General features: G+C 44.1%; 1 protein-coding gene across 1 annotated transcript; it reads right to left on the bottom strand.

Annotated features, from left to right (window-relative positions):
• Nucleotides 1-256: 256 nt before the first annotated feature.
• Nucleotides 257-17,547, bottom strand: LOC148869993 (4-coumarate--CoA ligase 2-like). The gene is made up of 5 exons (XM_088971691.1): nt 16,524-17,547; nt 3,720-3,915; nt 905-1,118; nt 715-817; nt 257-609 (listed from the first exon to the last, which is right to left on the bottom strand). The coding sequence occupies exons 1-5, from the start codon at nt 17,511-17,513 to the stop codon at nt 490-492; spliced, it is 1,623 nt and encodes a 540-aa protein (XP_088827817.1). The 5' UTR covers nt 17,514-17,547; the 3' UTR covers nt 257-489.
• Between the last annotated feature and the right edge of the window lie 219 nt (nt 17,548-17,766).

Raw genomic sequence — 17,766 nt, 5'->3', positions numbered from 1 at the left:
GCCAATGTATTCGCAGAGGATTATCCTCTTGGTTTATTGTGTTTCATTCCAAGCTCAATATGTGTGCTAGATCATTGCGCTTAAGGCTCAGTTTGGAAGGAGTACAAATACAAATATGTACAGTACACATATATACAAAATAATACAAAATACAAGATTTTGCACTCTACATATTTGTATTTGTACTCCTTCCAAACTGAGCCTAAAGGTGTGTATTAAGGAGTTTTCATCTTCTAATTAACTTTGATGATAATGCTTAGAGATAACGTTGTTTGGCTATTAGAGTTATTATTTGAGTGTACCACTACTACGTATAGTTTATCTATACAATTAATACATGGAGCATCCTTGCAAGATGATGTCTTTTTGAGACCTCCACAAACCTTGACTCATATATATGGAGCCAATGCTCAAGACTGGTTATTGATGGATTTGCTCTTCTAAGATTTAATGAAAAGAAAATGAGCTAGCTAGTTTTCATATCTCTGATTAAACTGGAACACCTGATGCCAATTTTTTTGCCAAATCCTTCCTTATGACCTTGCCAGATGGTGCCTTTGGAATGGCATCAATATAGAAAACCCTCTTAATCCTTTTATAAAATACAACCTGCACAAACAGATCCTATATAAGGGCTGAGGGCCTCATAATAAAAAGAAATCAACAAGTATTTTTGAGTCAGAAACTAATTAATTAATTATACCCTAAATATACCTGTTTGGAGATGTATTCCTTAATTTCATCCTCAGTTAATTGAGGCCCATTTGATCTCACAACGAATGCAACTGGCACCTCCCCTGCTGCCTCATCCTTCATGCTAAAATATACCAAAACTGATCCAATCAGAATGTTATAGTATTACTAGAATCAGAACCAGGAAATATATAGAAAGGATAGGACTCACGGGACTACAGCAGCATCAGAGATGTTTGGATGATTGATTAGAATGGCTTCGAGCTCAGCAGGGGCAACCTGAAACCCTTTGTACTTGATGAGTTCCTTCAATCTATCCACAATGAAGAGTTCATCATCATCATCAATATATCCAATGTCTCCTGTATGTAACCAGCCCTCTTTGTCAATGGTTCTTTGAGTTGCTTCTTGATTGTTCAGATAGCCTGAAAAATAGAATAGGGTTAAGTACTTAGTCCACCTTATGTACTAGTATTACCATAACATTGCACTAGAATACGTTGCCTATTCGTGCTTCACTGAATGACACTTCATCATCCTAAATGATTAAATGAAGCAAGGTTTTTAAAACTGACATGGACAACAAATTGTTCAGGGGTCTGGTTTCCGGGTTGAATAGTTTGACCGTTCAAACCGAAGGAACGACCCTTTTTGATAAAAGAATAAAAAGTTTAAAAAAAATAAAAAAATAAAAACTGGTCAAACCAATGAACAGTTCATACGGTTCAACCGCCCAAATCAGCGGTTTACTGATCAAATGAACAATTTTGGGGGAAATAACAGTTTTGGAGTAAAATGGAACTAATCAGGTGACTGTTCCTGATTTTTCCAATCTGACCGTCCGATCCAATCCGGTTTTGAAAACCATGAAATGAAGTGCCTTCTTTTTTTATGTTAAAAGCAACTAAATTTTGTGTGAAATATAAGACAGGTTGTCATAAATGAGTTACCTCAAATTTGGTTAACCATTGACACGGCATAATGGGCGACCTATCTATTAGGAAGAGCTCAGTTCAATTGCATTTCTATTAATGCATTTGTCATTTTCTCCAACTTGTATGAATGAAATTGAAATTTCTATTAATGCATTTGCATTTCCAAAAAAGGTATTTGCCTCTTGCAACCCCTAAAGGCCTTAACTTTGCATTGAACGTGGAGTTGGATCCTAGCTGTCTTCAGAGTGATGCTAGATTCTGTTGGACTAGGATTGGCCTGACATCTCTACTTTTGTCAAATGTTGTTATTTTACTAGATTCAAGAGTTGAAGTCAACTCAGTTTTATCATTATGTAAAAAGACATAATTATCATATATGCTTGTCCGTTTATTTTTTGGATTTTAAGAAGGAAAAAAGTTGGTTAATGGGATTTTGGTTCTCATTAATTTATATATTTATGTTCTTTTTCCAGATTTATGTGAGGTTCATAGAAATTTTATTTTCCCTTGGTATCACTTGGATGTGACAAAATTTCCCTTTTTAATAATCAATTTTTATGACTAAAATGGTCATTGTTTTATTTACATGGGAAATAAAAAACATGGTTATGTAAGTGTATTTATTCGAATAAGTATTTTCCTAAAAACACTTACCTAGGTAGGTGCATTTACCTACAAGTAACTTTCCAGAAAAGGAACGGGCCCTAAATATTAAATTATTGGCAAAATCTATGATACTAGAAAGACATGTTATGAGAAGATCTTTCACTAATCAAAGCATCCCGGTGATTTTTTATGAATGCCACCTAATTGGTCACCTCTTTTATGATACTTGTTAATTGGACATAAGTTTTTTTGGTATCATAGTCAAACCCAACATATATATATACATTGCATTATATATATAAATAAATCATTCTATAATAGGCCTCAATCTTAACCCTACCCAAAATTATGTCAACCCTAACCCTAATCTCAAACTTCAAAGCAACCCCAGTTTTTTCATGCTGGGTTCTGATTGGGTTCAGTCTAACCCAACCCAAGTTTGCTCCATCCTCTATTCTCGTCTCAGGCCCTGTAAATATTATAGTTTGTTTGAATTAAAAAATAAAATATATCAAAAATGGGACTTTGTAAAGTCACCTATAACCAATCAAATTTACTATTTATTAGAAAATTAAATGTAAACACTCCCTTATGGCATTTTTTAACACCAACCAAATGTAACATCGGTCCCTTTTGGCACCACCCTTTGTATCCCTGTCTCTTGGTCACAAAAAATCAAATAATTTCTACATTACAAAAATGGTTTCTACCCAGTACCCACTTTACGCCATTACCTTATTTAATCTTTTAGGGTAAATTAGTGATGCCACCCTGTACTTAGGGGTGGTGACAATTAGACCCCCGAACTTGGATTGGTGACAATATCCCCCCTGTTCTATACTTTGGGTTTTGGCACTATGCCTCCTACCAGATAAAGCACAGACTAAGTGTCGGATTAAGAAAAAGCCATCAAAATTATGAAAATAGCTATGCTAAAGCACCATTTTGTTTCGGATTAAGATGTCGTATTTCGAAACATTTGATGATGAAGAACTTTGTTTCTTCTTTGGCAAGGGCATGGAAGCACAGAAACCCAAATCTAAAATGGGGAATTTAGTAATTTTACTTTCCTCGTATGGTGTAGGGGGCATAATGTTGAACTCCAAAAGTTTATGGGCATTTGTTGTAAATGGACTAAGTGTTAGCACCCCTCAGTGATAGTTAATTTTGCTAATTTGGCACCTTGTATCCATATGCTCATTAATATGGGGACGGGAATGTTGATTTGATGCAATGAATTTGCCAAAGGACTATTAAATGTTGGTAAGACCAAAGATTTAATTTAAAACCATGCATTTATTGTTTGCTGTCTACTAGTATGTTTTGTTAGTTCAGGTTGGTCTCATCAGTCAACTGAGGTTCTGTTATCTATTTGTTGACCTGCATTAATATTTATAGCAAAAGAATTATATTAATTTAGTTTTTAAATTAGTTTTTATAATTCTGGTTAATTACAAAAATAAGGTAAAAGATTAGAAGCCTTACCCTTCATGATCTGTGGTCCTCTGATACAGATTTCTCCAGCTTCATTTCTATGCAAAGATTTACCAGATTCTAGATCAATGATCTTTATCTCAGCATTTCTAAGGACTGTTCCACATGATCCAGATTTTATGTTGAATGGCTCCTTGGCAAACCCTAAGCTCAGGGACAGGAGACCTGCCTCAGTCATCCCATATCCCTATCAAAGACATTAATTAAACAATTATATTAGAGTGGTAGTAGTTAATTCTGATGAGATTCGTTAATAATGGTCATATATTTGATTCAAAACAAACAAAAGTATATAATTTTTGCTGTAATATGGTGAACTGAAGAATTTGATTTAGTTAATTCTTTGGGATTAAATAAAAGAAATGGTTATTATCTAACACTGCTGCCCTTTACTTCTCTTTTCTCTCAGAGGCTCAGAGCTTACACCAACACTTATTTGTAGCATAAATAAATATCTTCCGTCAAGTTAGTATTAATTAGTTATGATGATAAAGATGGTTCATATGTGCCATCTTTGAATGAATGGATCAGTTAATATCTTGACTGACCGATCTACCATAATAACCACGTTTCATATGACAAAAACTACCCCTGGTTTTCTCGATCTCATCTATGCATCTATATTTCATGTTCACTGATTATCTTGTAACCCATCGATAGTTCAATTTGAATGAATGGATTAGTTTATTTTCAGAAGTTTCCTTCGAAGGAAAGAGATGAATAGAGGGGTGTCATTGCAATTCATTTTCCAATGACAAATGTTTGAAAAGGGGGTCTCAAGTATTGAAATGTCAGATGATAAGTTTAAGAGGGAAAAAAGTTTGGGATTTCATATAAAAACCTTTAAAAAAAGCACAACATTCTTTTGAAAAAAATAGAAAGAGAAGAAAAAACTATTAGTAGTTTATTACTTGATATTCTCCCATATTTTTTTGTTGCTACAAATATCAACATATTGAATCATATTAAATTGGCTCTATTAATCTATATTATTATAAAATATATAGATAATTATCATGACTTTGATGCAGGTGATAAAAATTAAATTTGATCATATAATATCAAATTATATCTTTACCATTTACTTGCATGCACACATGCCTAATATGTGTTACTACAGTTCGGATGGACCGCCCATGGAGGGTGCCTCAAAGCTCATCCCTCCCCACCTTGCATTGGAAACATTTTTCGTACTTTTCTTGAGAAATGTTCCCAATTCGTATAGGAGATAGACTATGGGGCATGCATGGGGCCGGTCTGTGGGGACCCCATTCGACGAATTCAAATCAGGCCCCCACAAGATAGTTTTCCACAATGTCCCACAGCGCATCCCCGTTGTGTATTGGGAACATCTCCCGGTGATGCCTCATCATTTCTAGTACTATCATCGGGAGATGTTCTCAATACACGGTGGGGATGTGCTGTAGGATGTTGTGGGAAACTATCTTGTCGGGGGCTGATTAGATCTCTCATCCGGCCATCCCGTCTCCTTATACTAGGGTGATGTTTGAAACCGTGGCCGCTTTTTAAAAAAATGTTGTCACGTCGGATCTACATAGACGTTTCAACAAACGCCCATGTATCTCATTGTTTGGTTCAATGGATTATTAAAAAATTAGGCATGCCTCGAAAATCGGGACCTCACCGATGCATCAGTGAACCGTTTCCCCTAACGGTTGACTAATGTGTATCCTATGGGGTGCTTACCTATCAACACATACATGAAAAACAGTGATGAAAATCACCTTACCAAACAGCATAGTTGATCAAGGGTGATTTGGCCCGACCTAGTAAGGAAGGGACACGTGGATGCGACCCGCCAACAAGATGACAACTCAGCAAGGAGAGCCTAGTTAGCAGATCGGGAGCTCAGGTGATCATTCAGCTCAGAACCGAGAGCCACTTCGTCGCCCATGTACCGAGGTGACACGTGTTCGATTCTAGACGTTTCCCAATAGACTCCGAACCCCCCGAGACCACGCCGCGAAACCGAAGGCCTTATCCTCATCCCGCCCCGGATCGGAAGGTAGTGATATACTTCATTGCCTAGTACGCTACCTCCCTTCCAGGGCGGACGGATCCTACCACACGGGCTGAGGAACCCAGAGTTGTTTCATGAGTCCCACGGAAGCGCAGCTCATCTATATAAGGACTTCAAACCCCAAGATCAAGGTACGCACGATTATTTTCTCGCTAGTACACATCACTCAACTTTCAGCTCATAATACTAACTTAAGCATCAAAGCGACCTCGCCGGGTTAGCCACCACGGGTTCTCTGAGCTTCACTGTTTTGCATACCAAACTAGCTCTCCACGCAACCAAGTTCTAGATCATCCTTCAGCTAGGAGCATCCAAATCGTGCTTTTGGCATCGTCTGTGGGAACGATCGAAAGGTGATTTCAACCACTATCTTACTCTCAATGGACTCTTCCAGCAACACCAGGAAAGGTGTCGACACGAACATCACCAGGGGGCAAGATCAGCAATCAACTCTCCCTCAAGGTCCCACAGTTTGTATCGGTCAGTTTACCATTCCCCTCACAGCTTTGGGGGTCCCATCACTGTCTATACCGCAGACCACCCCGCAAGTGAGCGTTCCACTCCCCCGGTTGGGCACCGCTTTCTCAGAGCCATCTGTGATTCCCCCTAGGGTCGGGCACTCTTAGTTCGATGACATGGTTCAATGTGTCCGAACGATGTAGATTCAGATGCAACAAGTCCAACAGTTCTAGCAAGTCTAGCAGATGCAACAAGTGCAGCAGTTCGATGACCTGGTTCAGTCAACATTAGGGGTGGAATCGAAGCCTGCATAGATCTGTGCAGAATGTCCGTCAATCTCCCCATCGGGGTGAGGGGACATCGTAGGTACTAGTACTTCCCAAGAACCAGACTCCACCACGAGGCAGGACGAACGGGCAGTGCACTTCCCCAATCTCTCAGAGGGGGAACCCGGGGACAGGTCTGAAGTCAACCAGCCCGACAGAGACAACCAACCGCAGCACTCGCGGCTTGAGAACAATAGGTCATGGAGAGAAGATCCTCAGCTCGGACCCCAGAGCGTAGACTCGAGGCAAGCCCCCTCCGCGCCTCAACATGACCAGTGTAGGCTTCATAACCAGGAGGAGTCAGCGAGAAGGAACCCCAATCCACCTCGCGACAATGTTTGGGAGCGCGAGAGAACTAGGGTCAAGGTATCGAACTAGACTGAGGTCAACAACATCAATGTCGAGTCAGAGAAGAAGCAACAGTAGTGGCGACGAAAGACCCATCGCTCTGCAGCCAGAAACTGTCCGCTAGCAATGCCCAGCCAGTCAGTGGAGCGGACCAAAGAAAGAGAAGAGGTGAGCTCGGTGGCGACGAAGACTGCGCCTGCTCTGCTGAGCCAACCATCTCCCTTGTCACCCAAGCTCCTAGCGGCCCCGATGCCAAAGGAAGGTCCCCCCGCTAGACAAGTATTATAGGTCGTTCAACCCCAGTGACCACGTGAATGCCCTAGTCTCAGATGCACCCCATCGGGATTGACGAAGCCTACATGTGTGTGGCCTTCACCACATTTAGATAAGTAGTTTGGACCTGGTATAGAAACCTCACACCGAGCTCTAACAAGAGTTGGGTTCAGTTTTCCGACCTGCTCATGGCACACTTCATCATCAGTAGGAAGTTCCCGAAGTCACAGGTGAGCCTTCTGAACGTGGTGCAGAAGGAATGAGAGTTTATCAGAAGCTACATCAAGCGCTTCAATGAGACGTGCATGTAGATACCAGACTCCAGTGGTGCACCTTACTGCAGGGAAGAAGGGAATCACCCACAGAGAGTTCAAGTGGCACGTGATAGCAAACAAGCCAAAGAACCTCACCGAGTTCTTCAAGCTAGTCGATCAGTTTATCGGCACCAAAGAGGAAATCAACCAGAAGATTGACAATTCGCTGGGTGAAAAGAGGAAGAGAGAGGACGAAGGGACAAGCAACGACAAGCAAAAAAGAAAGAAAAGTAAGTCCCCGAGCAGAAAAGGAAGCAAATCCCCACGTTCGAGAAGTAAGTCCCCCTCGTGCGGCTACAAGTCAGGTCGTTGTTCCAGGACCCCTCCAGTAGAGTGAACTAACTACACCTCCTTAACGCAAAGAGAAGGGAGATCCTAATGGCCATCAAGGACTCCTCCATCATCAAATGGCCACCCAGGCTAAGGAGAGATCCAACAACAAGAAACACGAACGTCTACTGCCACTTCCATCGGGATAACAGTTACAGCATGGAGAACTGCAAGAATCTCCATGACGAGATCGAGGAGCTCAACCACCATGGCTACTTGAAGAATTACATCCTGTGGGAGGAGAGAGGGTAGGGAGATCGACAAGGAGATCATCAGGGAGACCAGAGAAGGAATGACCCCGAGAGTAGCAAGCAAAACGAGCAACCACCTTGGCAATTACCAGAGGAGAGACCAGTCCGCGGTGTGATCAATATGATCATCGGCGGGTCCATCATTGCGGGGTGCACATCAGCAGTAGGGAGGACATTGGTCCGTGAGTTGGGGCACAAAGGCAAAAACCCACCAAAGTGACCTCGGCTCGAAGAACCTATCTACTTCACCGAGGATGATGCACACGGGATTCAATATCCACATGATGATGCCTTAGTCGTGAAACTCAAAATCAATGACTTCAAAGTGAAGCTGATTTTGGTGAACTCGAGCAGCTCGACGGATATCCTCTTCAAGGAGACCTTCAATAAGCTGCAGTTACAACGGAGCGACCTGAAACCAACAGATGCACCCTTGTTAGGGTTTAGCGGAGAGGTGGTCAAACCCCTTTGGTTGGGTCACAGTACCAGTGGAGGCAGGCACGTGGCCGAACGTCGTACGATTTGAGCACACTTTTCTAGTGGTCGCGACTTCGTCCCCTTACAATGCGATCATAGGCCAGCCTATCACACACGTTCTACGTGTGATAGTGTCCACCTATTACTTAGCAATGAAGTTCCCAACTGATTACGGTGTGGGGGTCGTGCGAGGTGACCAGCTCGAATCCCGTAAGTGCTACGTGGCCACCCTGAAAGGAATGGCAAAGCTGGCGGAGGATGTCGAGCTCAAACAACCAACAGAGCATACAAAGGAGTGAGCTGCCCTGACAAAAGAAACCGTCCACATACCGGTTTCTGAGACCGAGCCAACCAAAACACTTCAGATCAGTGCCTTGATCAGCGAACCACTCCGAAATCAACTTGTAAGTTTCTTACTCAAAAATCTAGATATCTTTGCTTGGTCTACGACGGAGATGCCCATAATCAACCCTAAAATAATAACTTATGAACTCAATGTGGACACTCTAGTCAGGCCAGAAAGACAAAGAAAACGCATCCTCGCTCCGGAGCGGTGGAGAATAGTCGATAAGGAGATCAAGAAGCTCCTCGCCGCAGATTTCATCAAAGAAATCCATTACCCGAGCAGGGTCGCCAACCCGGTGCTGGTGAAGAAGGCCAACAGCAAGTGGCGCATATGCGTCGACTACACCGACCTAAACAGAGCCTGCCCGAAAAATTGCTTTCGGCTACCCAAAATTGACCACCTAGTTGATGCGACCTTGGGGCACAACTTGCTGAGTTTTCTATATGCCTACTCTGGCTACAAACAAATTAGGATAGACCCTGCTAACCAGAACAAGACAACATTTATAACCGAACTCGAGCTATATTGTTATAAAGTTATGCCCTTTGGTTTGAAAAACGCTAGGGCAACGTTCCAGCGACTTGTAAATAAAGTTTTAAAGCCCTTGATCGGCAATAAAGTGAAATGTTATGTTAATGAGATGGTCATGAAGACCCAATTTTCAAACTCTTTATTAAACGATTTAAATGATATTTTTCAAATTTTAAGGAAGTATAATAGGAAATTAAACCCGAACAAGTGTGTCTTTGGGGTCACGTCAGGTAAATTCCTAGATTACATAGTGAACCGACGTGGCATCGAAGCCAACCCAAAAAAAATTAAAGCTATTTTAGATATGAGACCACCCCGGAAAATAAAGGAAGTCCAAAGGCTGACTGGCCGGTTTACCGCCCTAGGCTAGTTCATGTCTAACTCGGCAAGTCGATGCTTGCCTTTTTTCAAGGCAATAAAAAAGAACAAGTACTTCGAATGGACCGAGGAGTGTCAGCTCGCGTTTGAAGAGCTAAAAAAGGTACCTAAGTATTGCACTGGTTCTAACCCAACCTGAAAAAGGAGATGAGTTAAAGTTATACCTCTCTACGAGTGACGAGGTAGCCAGCTCGGTACTGATCAGAGAAGTAGACCGGGTCCAACGACCCGTCTACTATGTTAGTAAAGTTTTGTAGGATGTCGTAACCATGTATCGTCGTCCTCACCCGAAAACTAGCATACGCGCTGGTCATAGCAGCCCAGAAACTTTGTCCGTACTACTAGGCTCACACTATCGTCGTCCTCACCAATAGACCCCTAAAACAGATTTTGCTCAAGCCCGAGGTGTCTAGAAGATTAACAAAATGGTTCATCAAACTGAGCGAATACGATATCCAGTTTGATCTCCACCCAGCGATCAAAGCCCAAGTCTTGGCGGATTTCATCGCAGAATGCATGTTTAGCACACCGACCTCAAAAATGATTGAGCCTGCCAGTACGTCATAGCCATTGACCAGTGCGACACTGGTCCCCATCAGGGGTGGACCGACATGGAATGAGGAGCCTTGGATCCTCCGCGTAGATGGCTCGTCAAATCTGCGAGGAAGTGGTGCTGGACTGATGTTGTATGGGCCAAGCGAGGTGAAGCTGGATTACGCTCTCCAGTTCAGATTCGAAGCAACAAACAACAAGACGAAGTACGAGGCACTAATCGCCAGGCTTAACCTAGCGAAGGAGATGGGAGCCAAACACCTCATCGTATGCAATGATTCATAGTTGGTGGTCAACTAGGTTAACGGTGATTACGAGGCTCGCGACCAGACTATGGCAGCATACCTCGCGACCAGACTATGGCTCGCAACCAGGATAACGGTGGTCAACCAGATTTTACCGAACTTCTACTCTTGCTTCATCAAGTAGATACCGAGGACCGAGAACACTGAAGCCGATGCACTGTCTTGATTGGCCAGTACCGGCGAAAATAAGAAGCGGATAGTATATATCGAAGACCTGCCTCACCCTAGCATTCTCGGGGGGGCTAAAGAGGTCACTCTCGTGTCAGTAGCGGAACCGAGTTGTATAGACCCGCTCGTCGATTATCTACTCCAGGGGACCTTGCCAGCAGAACGTAATGTAGCTTGGAGGGTAGAGCGACAATCAACCCGATATGTTCTGATCGATGGGCGACTGTATTGGAGATCCTTCACACTCCCCTACCTACGTTGCTTGCGACCTTCAGAAGCGGATTAAGTACTGTGCATCATCCACGAGGGACTCTGCGGAGGACATTTGGGAGGCAGGACACTTGAGAGTCAATGCACTTGGCTAGAAGGAAAGGATATTACTTGTTGCTGATTTGAAATACCTCACCAGCCCGTGGCCTTTTGATCAATGGGGGGTAGACATTCTCGGACATTTCCGCCTGACAATCAGGTAGAGGAGGTTCCTGGTCATGGCAGCAGATTACTTCACAAATTGGGTGGAGGCCAAGCCCTTGGTAACCATTACAGCTCGCAACATACAGAACTTCTTCTGGAAAAACATAGTGTGCCGCTTCAGACTACCTCAGGTGTTGATATCCGATAACGGAAAGCAGTTCGAAGACATCAAGTTACAGAACTGGTGTGCCGAGATGGAAATCCAACAAAATTTCACCTCGGTGGCACACTGACAAGTGAACGGACAAGCTAAAGTAACAAACAGGGCGATTCTCCATGGAATGAAAGCTCGCCTGGCCCGAGCTAAGGGATTGTGGGTGGATGAGTTGCCCAGTGTCCTTTGGGCCTACCAAACTACCATCAAGACCGCGACAGGTGAAACACCCTTCAACCTCACATATGGTATAGAGGCGGTTATCCCAGCAGAGATCGAAGTGCCAACATTGCGACTCAAGGTTTACGACGGGGAAGCAAACGATGATGAGCTCCATACCAGCCTGGACCTGATAGAAGAGGTATTGGACTTGGCCTGCATTCGGACAACAGCTTACCAACAGAGAGTAGCTCGGTATTATAATGCCCGAGTGAGGAAAAGACAGATTATTATCGGCGACCTAGTCCTCCGAAAAGTTATGGTACCAGAGCCCTACGTGGGTAAGCTCGAACCGAATTGGGAAGGTCCATACGGCGTAAAGATGGGTGTTCGAGGAAGGCACGTATGAGCTCAAGACCATGAAAGGGAAGTAGGTACCTCGAGCCTGGAATGTCGACAACCTAAGAAGGCACTACCTATGAGCTCACAACTCTAGAGCAACTGATAATTTGCCAAGTCCACAAGAGTACCGAGCTGGAGAGAGGACAGTAAGTCACTCCAAGAGCCTAAGGGCTATGAGGCCGAGCTGATAAAAGACCTAGGCACAATAAGTCCTACTCGCCTCTTTAGCATAGGCACAACAACCCCTAGTCGCCTCTTCGGCATAAGCGCACTTCGGTGTACAACAATACCGGGTTATTCCTACTTTGAGCCTAGCTCGTTAGCTCGACACTTCGGGATAATCAATACTTAGAAAAATTTTGCACACATAAGATTTCTTGAACTACTGTATTTCACTAACGATATTTCGAAGTACATGGCAAAAAAAAAAGAAGAGAAAGAGAGGAGAGTAGGGAAAGTAACTGCTACTCCAACTGAGCTCGGAGGCACAAGACATACATATATGTACAGGGGGGTCCAAGAAAAGAGGCAAGTAAAGTCAAACGCCGGGCTTCTCGCCTTCAGAATCTCCTCCCGCAAGCAGATTGGTCTCCATTTGGTCCTTCTCAGCATCACCTCGGCCCCCCTCCTCTGTCAATCCCACTTCGGGGAGGTCCTCATTACTCTCCCCCTCTTCGAAATCAGGTTCCTCGTCGGCCTCCTTCGCTATTTCGGGGGTAACGGAAGACGTAGAGATGACACCGAGGTTGAGCTCGGGAAACTTTTGCCACACCAGCCACCTGCATAGTTTGAAGCCTGAACGATATGAACTGGAGCCATACTCGACCTGGAGATCGAGGAACTCTAGGGACTCCTTAAAATCCTTGATGGCCCGATCTTGCTCCTAAGTCCTCGCCTCATGGATCGCAATCTCGAAGATCTCGATGTGCTCCTTCATCATTACCTCGAGGTTCTCATTCTCCCTTTAGAGGGTCCCTTCTCTCTCAGGAGGGTTTCCTTCTCCCTTAGGAGTAAGTCCTTCTCCCCTTTGAGCATCTTCTTCTCCTCCGTCAACAGTAGAATCAACTCTTCCTGGCTCCGAGCACCTTTCTTTGCCCTAAGGATCTCGCCCCAGGCTAGGTCCAGCTCACGATGAAGCTTCTGAGATTTCTATTCAGCCTCTCGAGCTCACTTCAAGCGCACCTCGGACTGATAAACTAGCGAATGAATGGTAGAATTAACCTGAAAAAGAAAAGGAATGAAGTATGAGTAGTACCGAAGAGCAACTAAGAGAACAGGTTAAGGGGCAAGCCACTTACCACCATGCAGTAGTTGGCTGCCCTCCCCCCGATCTGACTTGTCGGCATCTCGGCCCACTTCGCGACCTCCACAGGGTATACCGCATCCCTGCTTTTGAGGAGCCCGAGTCTCGGTCTCATTATGCTCTCCTTCCTAGAGGAATCTTCCTTCGTCGAGGTGAGTTGGGGCTCAGACACTGAGGCACCTTCTAGCTGGCAAGGTGGAGTACCCTCGCCTTGGTCCTCCACCAAGTCAACAACTAGAGGATGGGGACATACGACCTCCCTAGGAAGCTCGATAGTGGTGGGCACGAGCACTGGCGTGGTAGCTACAGGCTCGGCGGGCATCGAAGGGGTGGCATCCTCACAATGGGGCCTCTTCGAGGCCCTTCTCTTCTTCCCCTTCTGCACACTTTGGAGGAGGTTAACAGCATCAACACCTGTCATGGCTCCTACAAAGAAAGCAAGACCAGCCAGTCATGAACTGAAGCCAAAACAAAAGAAAAGAACATGAGTGTTTGTTCCAAGGTAGAGGCCTACCAGGAGGGCTCAACCCAACTCACACATGTTTTTCCTCTGCTAGGAAATCTTCCATCTTCAGGCTGAGGTCCCTCCAAGACTGAATGACCGCTCTAGTCTCTGCATCCAATTTAACCCCAAGGTCTCGAATGGCCACCCGCCAGTGAGTTGGGAACAACCACCCCTCAGGATTCTGAACAACAAAGTATCGCCTCTTCCAAGCCGACACCTTGTTCGGGCTACCAAACAGAATCTTGTACCCGGGGCGAGGTGAGATGTAGTAACTGTGTTGGGTGTCATCGAGGAGGTAGGAGGAATTTTTCTTAATAGAACAAATAGAACTAAAGACATCGAGAGAAAGAGGTCGGTCATATGCGTGGACGATCGAGATGGTACAGACAATGGTATGGATAGAGTTCGAGTGAAGCTAATCGATGGTGATGTTAAAAAACTTAATAATTTCTATGATAAAAGGGTGGAGAGGGAAGCGCAGCCCAGCCACAAGCTGCTCCTTGAAAATCACGACCTCATGATGATCGTGATCCCAAGGATACCGACCCAGGGGAATACTAAAGACAAGGTCATCGGGAAGCCGGTAGCAAGCTATTAAAGAAAGAAGTCTATCCGAAGTCATTGTGGAAGGACCGAAGTTGTCCGGGTCCCAACCTCTGTAAGAGGTAGAGACCCCCTCCCTGGAGGTTTGCTGCTCCTCCTGAGGTTCGAGCTCCTCGAACCAAGCTGGCACCTCTTCACGTAAGGGCATTCCCTTAGAAAGGTTTTACAAATGAACTTTCTGACAAGGAGCTGGCCTCGCCAACGGGTGATAAGGTTCATACCTCGGCACCGACGGACTCGCTAGACCCACTAAGGAGCCCATCTAAATTAAGGCTAGACATGCTGGGAAAAGAAAAAAGGACAACCAAGCAAGGGAAGACAAACTCACTGAAGAAGGCGGGACGACCTCGGACACAAAGGAAGAAGACACAGAGCTGAAAGACTTGAACGCGATCTCAAAGGGCTCAATCACGCGGTTTATGGCGGGGAAAATGGATCCTTCGGCCCCTATTTATAAGCCACTACATTCGATGATCAACCGTTGTGATACATGCAATCTGACGGCTCCCATGGAAATTGGTTGCATGCTACCCGAGGATGAGATCGATTGAGCGTGTTTTTTGACGTCTGCGGAGTTTATAAACAGCGTAACGTCTACGTAACCAATACGCAATCTGAGTCATTTCCTGGTTGAGCCGAGCGGTCCTGTAGAACCAACCGGAGAGCCACTTCGTCGTCCATGTACCGAGGTGACACGTTCGATTCTAGACGCTTCCCAATGGACTCTGAACCCCTCGGGATCATGCCACAAAACCGAAGGCCTTATCCTCATCCCACCTGGATCGAAAGATAGTGATAGACTTCATTGACTAATACATTACCTCCCTTCCAAGGCAGACGAATCCTAACCACACGAGCCGAGGATCCCGGAGTTGTTTCATGAGTCCCACGGAAGTTCAGCTCTATAAGGACTTCAAACCCCAAGATCAAGGTACACGCGATTATTTACTCACTAGTACACTTATCATTCAACTTTCAGCTCACAATACTCACTAGTACCCTCTCTGAGCTTCATTATTTTGCATACCAAACCAGCTCACCACACAGCCAAGTTCCAGATCATCCTCCAACTAGAAGCATTCATGTCGTGCTCCATCAATAGTATTGCTCTCTACTTACGTTGCAGAAGCGTTTTTTACGAGAAACGGGTCTTAAAAGCATAAAAAAATTTCTTCAAAATCAGTCCCAAAAAGTGCCCACGCTTCCGAATACGATGTAGTTTAATATAATTCCAACACTTTGCCTTAGTTATCTTTCAAACTTCCATGAAAAAACAAAAATAGTACAATTATTTGAGAAGTGTGAGTAGGGTGTAGGGTGCTTAGATAAATACTTGTCACAAGCTAAATCTCATATCTACCAATTTATATGAAGGCTTCACAGATCTATCAAATGAGAAGGTATAATTATATGAAAAGTGAGGAATTTCACTTAAACACCCTTAAAAAAAGTTCAATATTCTTCGAAAGAAAAAATAAAAGAATATTTACTATGTATTCTTCGTGTTTCTTGGGAGTTGAAATCTTTTGCCAACAAAACAGCGTTCCGGCACTCTACCGACTTCATCTAACGCCACATATCTCACCATGAGATAGGAGATGTGCGGTGTAAGATCATGTTGCTAGAGCTGTCTCATTTGGCCTGGTGGAGACAAAATCATGCACACGGCATTGGGAAATCAATCATGCAGTGATGTGTACACTCATCAAAGATTTCATAGTCTTCACACTTGATAGTAATCTATCCGTTCACCGCATTTCCTAAGCATATGTGGTAGTTATTTGGGGAAGGGGTTTGCTACCAACAAAATGCTCCCAAAACCATCCCAACAATCCAATGCAGTCGTGCATTGGTTCACTGTTGGAAAGTGTTGGGAGCGTTTGTTGGGAGTAGAAGGTTCTATTGCAAATTGATTGGCAATTGTTCTGGTAATTTACCTTACCTATAATAAACGAAGTTTTTTAAAACTATGGAAACTAATATGCCTGGAAATTTAGGAAAAAAATTCATTTTAATTAAGACCCAATGACCAGATTCTAAAATTGAATTCAGTTAAGAAATTAAACTTAAGAAGTTTGATTAATTTTCTTAATTACCTGTCCAAACTTTGTATTTGGAAGCTTAGCTCTGATAGATGCTTCAAGTTCCTTCCCCATGGGTGCTCCGCCTGTAATCACCAACCGGATCGACGACAGGTTGAAATTATCGAAATCTGGGCTGTTGATGAGCTGCAAGATGATCGGAGGCACTAACGATGCAACCGACACTTTATATTTCTGAACCAGTTCCATGAATGCCACAACCTCAAATTTTTGCATGATCAGAACTGCAGCGCCGATTCGTAGTCCGGCGAGCAACACCGAGACGAGCGAGAAGATGTGAAACATTGGCAACACACATAACGTAACGTCGTCCCCTCTGTGGTAATACAAGTGAGGATTCTCTCCGTCAACCTGTTGAGCAATGCATGTGATGATGCTTCTGTGAGTCAGCATCACTCCTTTGGGCAACCCGGTTGTTCCCGACGAGTAGAGCAGTGCCACCACATCATCCGGGCAGACTTCTGTAACAGGTAAAGCAGACTCGTCGGACTCAGTCAACTGGGTGAAATGCAGACAACCCTCATGGGGCGAGTCGATTGTCATGATCTTAATGTCGTTCTCCTGGGCCAAGGTCCTCACTTTGTCAACGTAACAAGCTTGTGTAATTATAAGCCTTGTTTTGGAGTCTCTAGCTTGCTTTAAGATCTCCACCGGTGTATAAAAAGGGTTGGCGGTGATGGTGGTGGCGCCGCGATGTACGGCGCCGAGGAAGGCAAAAACGAACTCCGGCGAATTGCGCAGGAGGACCATGATTACTTGACCTTGTTGAATACCGAGTCTGTGAAGACCAGCTGCAACTTTTCTTGAAATGAGCTCGACTTGTGCGTAACTGTAAGTTACGCCGGTGGTGCCGTTTATCAGACATGGCTGCGAGCTGAATTCCGATATGTTCTGGAAGCAATAGGTGAGTAGAGGGAGATGGTTGTGGATGTGAATGTCAGGAAGCTTTGATCTGTAAATGAAATCTTGTTGCACTGTTCCCATATCTGAGAGTGAGAGTGAGAATGAAAGAATGAATATTGATTTTTATTTTGAGGCACCTAGTGTCAATATATATCATGTTGTTTGGCAGATGGAAGCTCTCCACCTACCCCCGAATGCGATTAACACTTGGCATTTTTCACCAATAAAGGCTAAATGCCTTAATGTCTTAAGCAATTAATAATTGATGCTGCTGGCACGCACTCTGTAGTTGTAGGTACTGGATGATCTGCATATCCCTAAAAAGAGAAATTCT

Source organism: Nelumbo lutea, chromosome 2, assembly GCF_056320005.1.
Source record: "Nelumbo lutea isolate HS-2025 chromosome 2, American lotus-T2T, whole genome shotgun sequence".
In the NCBI taxonomy this organism is placed as follows: Eukaryota; Viridiplantae; Streptophyta; class Magnoliopsida; order Proteales; family Nelumbonaceae; genus Nelumbo; species Nelumbo lutea.
Note: the sequence above shows the minus strand (reverse complement) of the source record. Positions and strands in the feature narration are given on the sequence as shown.